Genomic DNA, 12,829 nt, shown 5'->3' with positions numbered 1-12,829 from the left:
ACAACTTTTTGTTTGGGGGATATAGAAGAAAATGTTTGGGCTCTGCTTGTCCCGCCAATTTCCCCTGGGAAAATCCACTTTCTACCGCTGAATCAAAGCAAATGTCAATTGGGTGGAAAGCAACAAGGCAAACTGAAAACCTCTTGGCCCCCTGCTTTCTAGGCAGGGGACACGCAAAGCATGGACGAGCCCTTTGAACCAGCAGGAAAACCAGTTTGGTTGCTGAATGTATCCAGATGCCACAGACATGAGGAGAGATGCAAACCTGTTTCGGATTGTACTGGAAGCAAACGTTAATGGAGGTGAACTCTTAACATGCAGTTCCATGTTAAGTTCATGCTTGGTGCCCCTCTGGAACTGACCAGAGGGGCACCAAGCATGAACTTAAGTGGTATCCAGTACCTAAGGTGGGATACAACTGTTGCTGAACAGATTTGGAACAGTGAGTACGGTGCTATCCAATTCAACATATATTCAAACCAACATATAACTGGACAATTGCCAAGAAAGTCCAAAGAGGAAATTTCCCCAAAATGAAGGAGCTGGTTAAAAGAATGTTGAAGGGGAAAGTGTATAGGGTTAAATCTCCCCAGAATGCTTGGGAATGCTTAAAACCACAGATAGTAAGATTACAACAGGACTATATAACTTAAACAAGGAAAGGTACCACTTAGAACCAAGAGCTTTTTCTCTAATGGTACTGGTGTTTTGGACAAACTTTTTCACTGGTGGCGCAGAAATTCAAAAGGCCCCATCCATATTGGCATTCTATCAGCTGTTGAAGATACACCAGTTGAGGCAAGCATTCCCCTGAACCTGAACTTCCTGAACAAATTGTTTTAATTGTTGTTCAGCTACATTCTTTTTAACTGGCTTATTTAATGTATATCTTAATTATGGGTGTTTTCAATGCTTTGAGGGAATTGTTTTATTGTGTGTCTTAATGATATATGGGTTTATAATTGATTTTATACTTGTAAACTACTTAGAAGCCATTTTTGTATGTAAGCAGCATACAAGCAGAAAAAATAACAGGATGCTGATCAGAGTCAAGGAAGCAATTGGAGGATATTAATAGGGCTACTAGACACGATGGCTATGTTTTGCCTCTACTGTCAGTGACACTATGCCTCTAAATACCAGTTGTTGGGAATCACAAATGAAAAGAGTGCTATTGTGCTTAGGTCTTGCTTTTGGGCTTCCCATTGAAATCTGGTTGGTCACTGTGAGAACAGGATGCTAGACTAGGTGGGCCATTGGCCTGATCCAACAGACTCTTCTTATGTTCTTCCATTCTTATGAATATTCACTTCAGAAAACAGAAGTCTTGTTCCAATGAGAACAAGCAGGAACACAAGCTTTGATTAAATAAATTCAAGAGATGAAAATAAAAGTAGTCAAGGAGCACATTGCTAAAAACATGAAGACCAACTACCAAAAAATCTTTAAATATATTCAAACAGGACATTAGCTAGAGAGGCCTTTGGAGCTTTAGATGGCAAAGGTGTGCTAAAGGAGGAAAAGGAGATTGCAGCTGAATGAATTATTTGCATCTGTTCTCAAAACAGTAGATATAAGAACTAAGGCAAACAGCAGTAACAAGAGACAAAGTTTTAGACCTTATCAACAACTTAAAAGTGAGCAATTGACTTGGGGGAATGAGTTCTCTGCAAGGCCAAACATGCATGGAAAAAAAGGGGGGGGGGAGAGACAGACAGTTACAAGCTGCAAGTTTAGCTGAAGTAGAAGGAACCAGGGTGCAGTTGTCCACAATGTTGCTTTGGGAATATGAAGCAGAGGCAGCACTGTTGCCACCTGCTGTAGTGGTCACTAAACCCATACTGTGTTCTGCAAATACATTTGTAAATAAAATACATTACAGCGATTCATACATATGTGGCGTTCTCTCATCCCAAGAAAGTTAAACATTGCCTGCCACACTGCCCCTAAACCTCTCAAGGTGTGTGTGACCTTGTTTCCACATTTAGGACCCAAAAGGATCATAGCGAGTTGTGCTGGACTGAAAGAGAAAGGGTTCGGGGGGGTGAGGGTTGAGAGCGTGGGTCTTAGAGGACATGTGTCGAGAAAAGACTGGAGAAGCTGCCTCTGGGTGGTGGCGCTGGGATTAGGGAGAGTCTAGTTGCAGTGGATAAGTGGGTCAAATGAGGCTAAGGTGGTTCAAGAAAATAATAGCCATGGGTGGGAGGAGGACCATGAGAACTAGCAACCACATACATTCGGAGGAAGGACGACAAACAGCCAAGGGAGACAAAGCATTATTTATCAAGTAATCCTTCATAAAATACTGGCAGAGCAGGGGTATTGGCACGTCTCCCAAAAGTGGGGGAACACATTTCAGCTGCCACTGCAGAAGCGGTAAGTCATTCCATCAACTGTCCTACTGACACTTTTTTAATTATTATTAACCAACCTTTCTCTGTGGCCACTTGTCTTTGTGGTTCCTGTGCTGACCCCCCAGCAAAGTGACCCCCCACACTGTCACTCGGAGACATAAAAACTACTGCCGAGGCAAGAATTCAAAGTCCAATCCACCAAATTACTCATCTGCAAAACAACAGAGCCCTGCTTGGTGTGACCTAAGAGGAAATTCCTCCCCAAAAAACCTGGGTCTTAAAGGAGAAAGTGAGTAAGGTAAAGCAGCCTGATGAACAGGCAGCAAGAGCACCAATGTTGGGGAAAGACACAGAGATAGGAAAAGGCATTGGAGGCAAAGCTGCTGATGGGAAGTGAGGTCTTGAGAAAGGACAAGGGAAGGAGGTGGCATGAGCAAAGCAGTGTGGAGGGGGAGATGGGTTTATTTGAGGAATTGGATACACATCTCCCTGCCACGCATTCACTGACCTGTCATTTCCTGACAAATCTCAGCACAGGTTTTTACAAGCACCCTGCTGCTGTTGTGCATGGATGCTCACCCCTTATCTACGTAAGGAAGGCCAGGCAGTTGCCAGTACCCACAATTATACCCCTTATTTGATCAGTGCAGTTTATGGGACCAAAAGTCTTACTCTTTTGAGAATCATTGCCCTGTGCTAATGGGATCCTGGAGGACTTTTTTGTTTGTTGCTCAGTTGCATGAACTGATGCCAGGCATAAAAAGCCCAACACAGTTACATTTAAATTTGGAAGAGGAGATTTCTAAAAAAAATGAGAGGATTAGTTAAAAGTAACTTGAAAAGTCAGACCTGTTAGATCCTTTCAGGAAGCTTGGAGGTTAAATGAACCTAGTTGAATAAATAAAATATATAACACAGATCAGAAACGCTACAAACAAGCCGACAAGGATGCCAGTGTGGTTATATAGCACAGACAAGGAAGCTGTAAAATCCAAGGAGGCTTCCTTTAAAAAGCGGAAGTCTTGCCCAAATGAGGAAAACAAAATGAATAATGCCTGCGCTTCCTTCGCCTAACAGTAAGCCAAGCACAAAAAGAAGTAGAAGGCCAAATTTCTGAAATATATGTATTACATAGATCTATAAAAAACAGTATAACAATTTGAATATATCTGTAGAAGGAAACCATTCAATGACAAAGGTGTGGAAGTGGGTGGGGAGATTTTAAAGATCATCAAATGAATTCTTCAATCAACCTATTTATGCCATTTTTTAAAATAATTCTCTGTTGTATGTCCTATTTTTTTCTGGTGCTTTCACATTGATTTTGGTTGTTAATAATAATAATAATAATAATAATAATAATAATAATAATAAATAATAATAATAATAATAATAATAATAATAATAATAATTATTTATTATTTATACCCCGCCCATCTGGCTGGGTTTCCCCAGCCACTCTGGGCGGCTTCCAACTGAATATTAAAAACAGCACAGCATCAGACATTAAAAACTTCCCTAAAGAGGGCTGCCTTCAGTTGTCTTTTAAAAGTAAAATAGTTGTTTATTGCTTTGACATCTGCTGGGAGGGCGTTCCACAGGGCAGGCGCCACTACCGAGAAGGCCCTCTGCCTGGTTCCCTGTAACCTTACTTCTCGCAATGAGGGAACCGCCAGAAGGCCCTCGGTGCTGGATCTCATTGTCCGGGCTGAACGATGGGGGTGGAGACGCTCCTTCAGGTATACTGGACCGAGGCCGTTTAGGGCTTTAAAGGTCAGCACCAACACTTTGAATTGTGCTCGGAAACGTACTGGGAGCCAATGCAGATCTCTCAGAACCGGTGTTATGTGGTCCCGGCGGCCACTCCCAGTCACCAGTCTAGCTGCCGCATTCTGGATTAATTGAAGTTTCCAGGTCACCTTCAAAGGTAGCCCCACGTAGAGCGCATTGCAATAGTCCAAGCGGGAGATAACTAGAGCATGCACCACTCTGGCAAGACAGTCCGCGGGCAGGTAGGGTCTCAGCCTGCGTACCAGGTGGAGCTGGTAAACAGCTGCCCTGGACACAGAATTAACCTGTGCCTCCATGGACAGCTGTGAGTCCAAAATGACTCCCAGGCTGCGCACCTGGTCCTTCAGGGGCACAATTACCCCATTCAGGACCAGGGAATCCCCCACACCCGCCCGCCCCCTGTCCCCCAAAAACAGTACTTCTGTCTTGTCAGGATTCAACCTCAATCTGTTAGCCGCCATCCATCCTCCAACAGCCTCCAGGCACTCACACAGGACCTTCACCGCCTTCACTGGTTCTGATTTAAAGGAGAGGTAGAGCTGGGTGTCATCTGCATACTGATGAACACCAAGCCCAAACCCCCTGATGATCTCTCCCAGCGGCTTCATATAGATATTAAAAAGCATGGGGGAGAGGACCATTATGGTATTGGGGGAGAGGCTGTTTTATGCAGCTGTTTTAATTCTATACTGTTTTGGTAGAACACTGTTAAAAAGTGGTACATAAATTCCATGTCAGTCTTCCCTGTAGAAGCTGTTGCAGAACTCACACCTGAACTACTGTTTTAAGGGAGGACATAACTATGACCATGATTGAGCTGATCTGCTAAGTAGACCGGATGTACTTGTTGCCCCCCACCCCACCCCGCCAGGCTCTCCCCCTGCAACTTTTCCATTGTCAATACAAGCAAGCAGAAGGTCTCCAGTGATCAACTTAGAACAAGAATCTTGCAGTTACACATAATACTTCTACTCAGTGCAAAGAGTCACAACACACCATCACAGGTGCTGACACCGTATCTTGCACCTTCAGGCGAACTGCTACAAAGCTCCTACTCTCAGTTCCACTAATTGTGTACAGTATGTGTATATATCTGTGCCTATCCAGATGCAGATCTAGATATAATATGTTTTGTAATAACATTTGTTCAGCCCGATTTTTCCAATTTCTGCAGTGCAAAGGTTCTGCAAAAGTTAATCAAGAGCAAAGGGCAGTGGAGAAAAAAACAAAAATACAAACAATTATATAGTGGCTTCCTTTTGCAAACATGATTAAGGGAGGCCCTGGTGGTCATTACAAGAGATCTTGGGTTCCCAAGAGAGTGATTGACTCACAAAATGAGTCTGTGCTAGTCACTTGATGTCCTTGTGCTTCTGGAAAAAAGTTAATAGATACATAGTGGAATATGTTAGGCTTCACATTGTCAACCAGCTGTCCTAAGTAACGAACTTTAGAAATTTAAGCCTTGTATAAGACCGGTTAGGAGGGGAAAACATATCCCATATTTTAGGGAATGCCTTTTCACATGCAAACTTCCTCCTACATTTTTGTCTTCAAAAGTGGGCCTGCTTAAAGAAAAAGGCTCTGCTTCAGATACCTTGGACTACTAACTGAGGTTTAAAAAGTGGCTAAGAGAAGCAAGGCCTTCTCAATGCACCCCCCTTGTGGAATTTGCTACCTAGGGAAGCCCACCCAGACTCCTACAAAAGACTGATAAAAACTGTAACACCTAGTCAACTAGTTAGCTATACTGATTAAAATATTCTGACTGACTAAATAGTGTCCCCCATTAACTGCGCGCCAATGGTAACTTTTTAATAACCATTTTAATGCAATGATCTGGGTGACAGTTTCTATTGCAGAAGAGTTACGTTCTCCTATGCGAGAAAAGAGGGAGTCCCTCTTCTAAAATGATACTGCTGAGTACTAGAGTACCATCTACACTCTTGAAGATGGTTCAGAGATTGCAGCTAGTGCATAACACAGCAGTCACAGTGTCTTGTGGACACGATGGACCTGAAATTACATAACATCTATTCTCAGACACTTGCATTGGCTGCCTACTTGCTACTGAGCACAATTTAAGGTTTTGTTTTTTTTTTTAAAATGATCTTTATTAAAGTTTCAAAAAATACAAGAAATACAAAATACAGAAAAAAGAATAAAGTTTTTAAAATATAACAAAAAAGTAAAGAATAAAAAAGAAACATACAAAATAAAACAGTTAAAAAGACATTAATTTTCCATAACCTATCTTCCCTACACTTATTTCCCCGGACCTCCTCATACCTCCCTTTTTTGTATTCCAGTTCAGTTCGTTAGTTCAGCAAATCCTTACCATTATGCTTTTACCCAATTGTAAACCTTTTTTCATATCTCTTAAAGCATTACAGCTAAAAACCTCTTAGTTTCTATCCAACATCCTTCTAAGATTCCTTAATTTTACAATATTTCTGTAAATAGTCTTTAAATTTCTTCCAGTCTTCTTTCACCGACCACAATTTAAGGTTTTGGTTCTGACATACAAAGCCCTGGATGGTTTGGAGCCATCACTGCAAGGAGTGCCACTCCCAATGTTGTCCATTCACACAACTTGAGGTCTCATTTGCACATTCATGGAGATTTAGGCTGCAATCCTATGCTCATTTACTTGGGGCTTACTTCTGAGTAGACATGTATAGGACTGCACTACCAAACAGTCAACTAAGACATAACATGCTTATTTTGCTCAAGCCTCTGGGTGGAAAACTGGGTGCTGATTCATTGTTCTGGAATTTAGCTGTCGCTACATGGCCTTATTGTTGTTTACTTTTGTTATTTAAATTAATAGTTTAATTTTTAATGTGTCTTCAGGTGTCTTGAGGGGGGCTTCCATATGTGAAAGGCAGGATGTGAATCAAATAAACAGTACTTTTTTAAAAAAAAAACCTTATTGTTGGAAGATCATGATATTATGTAGGGGGAATGGGAGTTCATGTTTTGTGTCCCAGCAATGACGACTGTTTTCATCTGTGTTCTCTGCAGCCCCAACACACAGATGGGACCAGGAAACGTTTAGCATGAATAGCAGATTCAAGACCCACAGGCCACCCAACTACCTTTAGCCTTTCAGGAATGGGAAGAGGAGAGATGAGCACAGGGCACAAATCCTCCCCAGCACAAAGCAATGTTCAGCTCCCACTCACTTCAATAGCTTTCTATAATATCCAGTCTTGCTACTCCCACCACCCTGCCCTCATGCCTTTGGTTTGAAGAAAAATGCCTCTTGAAGATATTCTCTAAATTGGGCGCCTGCACCAGGTGTGACCGCCTGCTCCATTCCTCACACACCTCAAATTCCAACGGAAGTCAGGGGAGAGTTTGGGATATGCAAGAGAGGAAGGGCTGGGTCCTGCCATGGCAACTCTGTCTCTTAAAATAGCTCTAATGGGTCTTGCAAATCCATAGCAACCAGCACGAAGCCTAACAGGGACATGTGGTATCAGAGTTCCAACGGCAGCTACCGCCGTGTTCTACGCTGACAAAATGACCTCCTCTTGGGCTGCTGCCCAGGAAGGTTTCAAAAATGTTCCAGTACTCCCTTTAACTTTGGTTGCTGGACCCCACACCAAAACAAGGCTAGGGGCTTTATATCACAAACAGGTAGTTCAGATCTGATTTTGCTGTGTCCACAACTGTCCACGCATTCCCTTTTTTTGGACTTGGATATGTTGTTTAATAATCTTGTTGTTATATAGTATTGAAATATGGGTTTTGTATATTATTGTATTTTTGTTTCGCTATGTTATGATGAAATAGTTTTTGTAGTGTTTGCTTGAAATGCATCCCTGTCTCTTTGTTGAGAGTTACTTTGGGCATGCACAAAGCTATTTTGATACCTGTGCATGTGAATTTTCCCCCAAGGTAGTATGCAAAAGCATAATGAAAACATGTGCCCTTTGCAAGACAGGTAGGTTTCAGTTTCAACCTGATTTTGTTTTGCTTTGTTCTTAGCACAGATGTCCTGCACAAGAGTAATATTCAGCTACAGCAAACTACTCTTTGCAGGATCAGGGGTGGTGGCAATATCCCAAACATTTAGGAATGCTCCACAGGCCACCATAAGAGTTAAAACTTCAACCATGCATTCCCCACCACCACCACCCAAAAAATACAGCAGCAATAAAATACCAAATTATGATAATGAGGTCTTGCACAAGACATCCGTACTAAAAATTAAAAGAGAAAAGTCCAACATTTGCACCACAATTACCGTCTCCAGCATAATCGCCCCCAACTGAGTGTACGGGGATCTTCAGAGAACTGTTCCAAAGTAGGCATGCATTCAGCATGCAGTGATAAATGAAAATGGGTGTTGGGGGCTACCACAAAGAAAGCAGCTAGGTGGTGCTCAGGTATGGAGCAAACAGAAACAGAGGAGTTGCAATAGAGACCACCCACTGAAACATCACCACACCATGTGACAAACTTCCCACCACACCCCATCAGTGACTGAAGATGTATAACGGGGTATTTTTATGTGTTGGATTTTCTGTGGTAAAGGGAAATTAAGATTAAATGTCTCAGGTAAAGAAACCAAGGTGCATATCGCAAGTGACCGGCTTGGCAGGACAATACCTTCAACACCACAGGTGCAATATTTCAGTCGGACACTGAACATGAGCCTAATAAATATTATTCTTTGTTTATGCTTGTGCAGTTGTAGGAATATATGACTCTTCAGGTCCCTCTAGTACTGTATTCTTTTTTTCAACAGTGGCAGTCAGCTATCTCTGGGAAGCCCACAATCAGAGTAGGAAGGTCATGGTACCCTCCCCATTTTTTGTCCCACTCTGTCTTGAGCACAACAGTCATTTGAAGAGGGGAAGGTTACCACTTGGACAGGTTACCAATTGCAGATTATGAGAAACGACAACACTACAAACATTTGGTTGAATCTCAGGTCAAAGCGATTGTGAGGGATTAGTCCATTTTAACAGATTACCCCCCTGACACTTCCTGCTCTCTTCATCCTAAACAAAATGATCCTTTCTTTGCCTGGCCTGGCTTGCTCTGTTTCAAAAATAAGGTGAATGTCCTCTCTCTTCCTACAAGCAAATATGAAGCCTCATTGGAAAGAACCATATTCCTTCAAAAACCTACACTTAACATCTTTGCCAGTCCCCATCAGGTAAAAAACCAAAAACTTGCCCAAGTCCTGTTTGCTTTCAGTCATTGCGGTCAGATCCATCAAATTAAAAAACTGGGACATGCAAGTCCTCTCCCGCTCTACAGCATGTTTTCAGATACAACAAATTCTAGTTAAAGAAAACAACCCCTTTCTCATCCCCTTCAAACACACACACATACATACAATCCAACACACCCAAATCATAAATTTGTTAGTCTTTAAGGCACTGCAAGATTCTGCAGTTCCCTTGCAATGAACACAACTATTTTCTCACTATGGGGAGAAGAACAGCTGGGTAGACAAAGTAAAAGAAAGGGTTTGGAGCTCTTCCCCTCCATTGGTCCTCTGCTCCAAATCAGAGAACCACTCATAACTTGGCAGTTTTGGCCCTGGCCTGCTTCAAACTTGGTGAAATTACACTTCAGTTTAAAACCTTTCCTTCCCTTTCTTCTTCTCAGGTAACATAGCTAAAATTTGTTCTGTTCCTCAGCCAAAGCTGCACCCTTCACTTTAGCACTTTATCTTTAGCACTTTCATACTTAGCTTTAGACTAGATTTAAACACAGACTTAGCAGCTACAGCAGAGCTGAGAAAATAGACAAAATAGTCAAGACACATATGTTATCCAGACTTTCTACTCCACAGAGAGATGGGACTAATAGTACGATCCTATAAATGACAACTCAGAGGCTATTGTGCTCAATAGGGCTTTCTTCCAGGCAAGTGGGTTGCAGTATTGGTCCGCAGAACAACATTCAGCCCTCCAACTGCCAACTAATTCAGCTTAAGTCTGCTAACCTAAAACATTTTCTAAAATTATTTTCCAGCTTTGTTGGACCACCGTACGTCTTTCCTTATTTCTGTGCTCAGCCTTACATGCATGAATTCCACTAGAGAGAGATTCAGATTCCTGCTCACTTTCATGTTGCCAAAGGAAAAAACAACAACCTTCGTTTGCTTCTCTTCTTGGTGGAGCCCAAGATCTTTTGCACAAAGCACAGTTCTAACCTGTTTAGCTGGCAAGAGTGTCCTCCATTTACCAATTTAAGGCTAGGCTTTAAACAAAATGCCTTCACCCAGAGACCCCTCACTAGCCTCCTCCCTGGTTTTATTTATTCACTATATCCAGCCTGAAAGAGAGTTTTGTGTCATTCAAAAAGATGATGCACTGCTTTGTGAAACAGAGTTTGGTCTTGACAAAGGCAGCATTTAAAAACCACTGTACGCTTTGCACTGTACGCCTGCTAGATTAAGACTGATTTGATAAATTATGAAGAAAGAAGCTCACCTGCTCCTGGGAATTCATGACACGCAACTTCATCTGCTTCAGGTAGGTGGAGGTGAGAGGCATGTTGTAGTCAATGATGCCAGAGACCAGAGAGGAAGGAGGTTCATTTTCTGTAAATAAATAGAAAGGAAGAGGGGAGTCATTTGGAAGTTAGAAGCCCAAACAACATCTGTCCACCTTTTCCCCAAACTAAGGCCCAAACAAGACCCAGTGAGTGCACACATTTCCTGCTCCTATATAAAAGGAATGGAGTGGGTTGATTAGGTCTATTTGTTGCAATGAAAGGTGCACAAGGGGAGCTGAATGCTTCCAAGGCTAATGAGTAACTGTAGAGAGTATATGCTCAGGAATCAAGAGTGGACTTTAGGCGCAGAAGTGGGCTCAGCTGTGCAATACCAGCATCTCTGACTGGTAGGGAGTATGAAGCTTCTGGATTGGCCAGGCTTATTATAGACAACAGGAGTCTGATCCTCCTTCCTTGTACTTTATGCCTGATGCTCTTCAGGCCATGCTTGCTGGGTCTGATGGGAGTTGTAGTTCAGCAACACCTGGAGGGCCAAAGGTTACCTATTCCCAACGGAGAGGGTTAAGTTTTGCGTCTACCTGCAATTCCATGGAGGTTTTTTTTCAATAGATTCATGTAACTAGAGTTGGCCCATGTCCTTTGTGAAAGTTGATCAAGTATAATCTAATCCATCTCTCCTTCATAGGTGACAAGGCTGCCTCCATCACCACCCTCTCCCTGCACAGAGAGAATGAAGCTTTGGAACAAAAGGGCCATTTGTTTTCCCTGCCCCTCCTGGCAAAGTGGTAAAAGGCTTGCATATGAAGGATTAAAGAAAAAAGAAAAAAGTTTGGCTTGTGTAGATTATTTTTAAGGGTACCTATTGTGAAGGAACAACAAAAGAGTCTTCTGGCACCTAGGCGCTTCGTTGTTTTTGCTGCAACAGGCTAACATGGTTACCCTTCTGGATATTGTGGAACAGGCGCTATTGACAAGGACCTTCATTCATACTGTGCAGGATACAATCCATGTAGCCCCCATCTGGCCGTAACCTCTGCAGCCAAATTCTCAGTGCAAAGCGGGGAAGAAGCAGAGCAAGGACGCAATGCTTGCTCAGAGCCAAGGAGCACATTGGAAAAAATATATCACAAGGCAGAAGGCCATTGTTATTTAGCAGATTAACAAGGGACATGTTTCAAAATCAACTGCAAATTGTTTTCATGAACCTGGCAAATGCCAGATTGCTGTTGGCAGGTGAGCATTCAGCACAAATATTCTTCTTCAGAATTTGCAGCCTTCAAAATCTTAACATCTGAGTCAGCCCTTCAAATAGGAGTTAATACCTGGGCCAACTTGGGAATGAAAAAAGATGCAGAGGAAAAACTAAGAGAGCTTGTTGTCAAGGCCACTTTTGGTGTTAGGTACTGGTCCCACAAATCCTCATTCTGCTTTCACAATGGCTCTTAAGGAAAATTGGCTACTGACCAGGGCCTCAGAAAATCCTGATATCTAAGACTTCAATATTATTAGCCATGAACACTTTCTATAGCACTTTCAGTTTCCAAAAGCCTTTACAAGCTTTATTTGCTTTTGTTTTGCAGCACCCCTGTGCCATGTAGTTTTTATGGCTCTTCTGGTGGCTTTAGAGATCAATGTCCACAGGATCCTTCTGGATCAGCTCTGTAGGCTAGGAGTCAGAGGCATGGTATTATGAGGATTCCTTCCACTCCTAGTGTCAGGTCTGTTAGCAGTAGGCAACTTTTGCTAAGCCCCTTGGGTTTTAAGGCACAAAGTGCCACAGGATTCCCTCCTGAAGATGCTGCTGGAAGCATTTCACCTAGGGCTCTGAGGCATGGTATCATCAGTATGCTGGCTATTTAATTGCCACTGGACCCAATTAAATAAATTGACTCTGACGTTCATAAACACCCTAGGTCCCAAATACTTGGAGTAGTATCTCCTCCATATCTGACAGCCTCAGCCTTATGATCTGCGCAGAAGGCCCTTTCCATTGTTCCAGCAATTACTATGCTTCATTACATGGTGATCCACGGAGGACCCCAATATGGAACTCTCTCCCTGTGGCAAAACAGCTGTCCCCTTTATCGATTACATTGGCCAACAGCTGAAGACACACAACTTTAGGCAGGCACTTTGGGGAGCATATGCATAGTTAAGGGGCAGCGGCTGATTGGTTTTATCATTTTACTTATTGGTTTACG

At 42.5% G+C, this 12,829-nt stretch overlaps 1 protein-coding gene across 4 annotated transcripts in view; it reads right to left on the bottom strand.

Annotated features, from left to right (window-relative positions):
- NOL4L (nucleolar protein 4 like) overlaps positions 1-12,829 on the bottom strand; it is a gene marked incomplete at its 5' end in the record, with an annotated part of 131,212 nt that overhangs the window by 58,970 nt on the left and 59,413 nt on the right. For all 4 annotated transcript variants that reach the window (XM_081011128.1, XM_081011129.1, XM_081011130.1 and 1 more), the window contains one exon: positions 10,604-10,713. In XM_081011128.1, the coding sequence (XP_080867254.1) occupies positions 10,604-10,713 (110 nt within the window). The remainder of the gene's footprint in view (positions 1-10,603; positions 10,714-12,829) is intronic.

This window comes from Podarcis pityusensis (assembly GCF_964106645.2).
Source record: "Podarcis pityusensis genome assembly, chromosome: 6".
In the NCBI taxonomy this organism is placed as follows: Eukaryota; Metazoa; Chordata; class Lepidosauria; order Squamata; family Lacertidae; genus Podarcis; species Podarcis pityusensis.
Note: the sequence above shows the minus strand (reverse complement) of the source record. Positions and strands in the feature narration are given on the sequence as shown.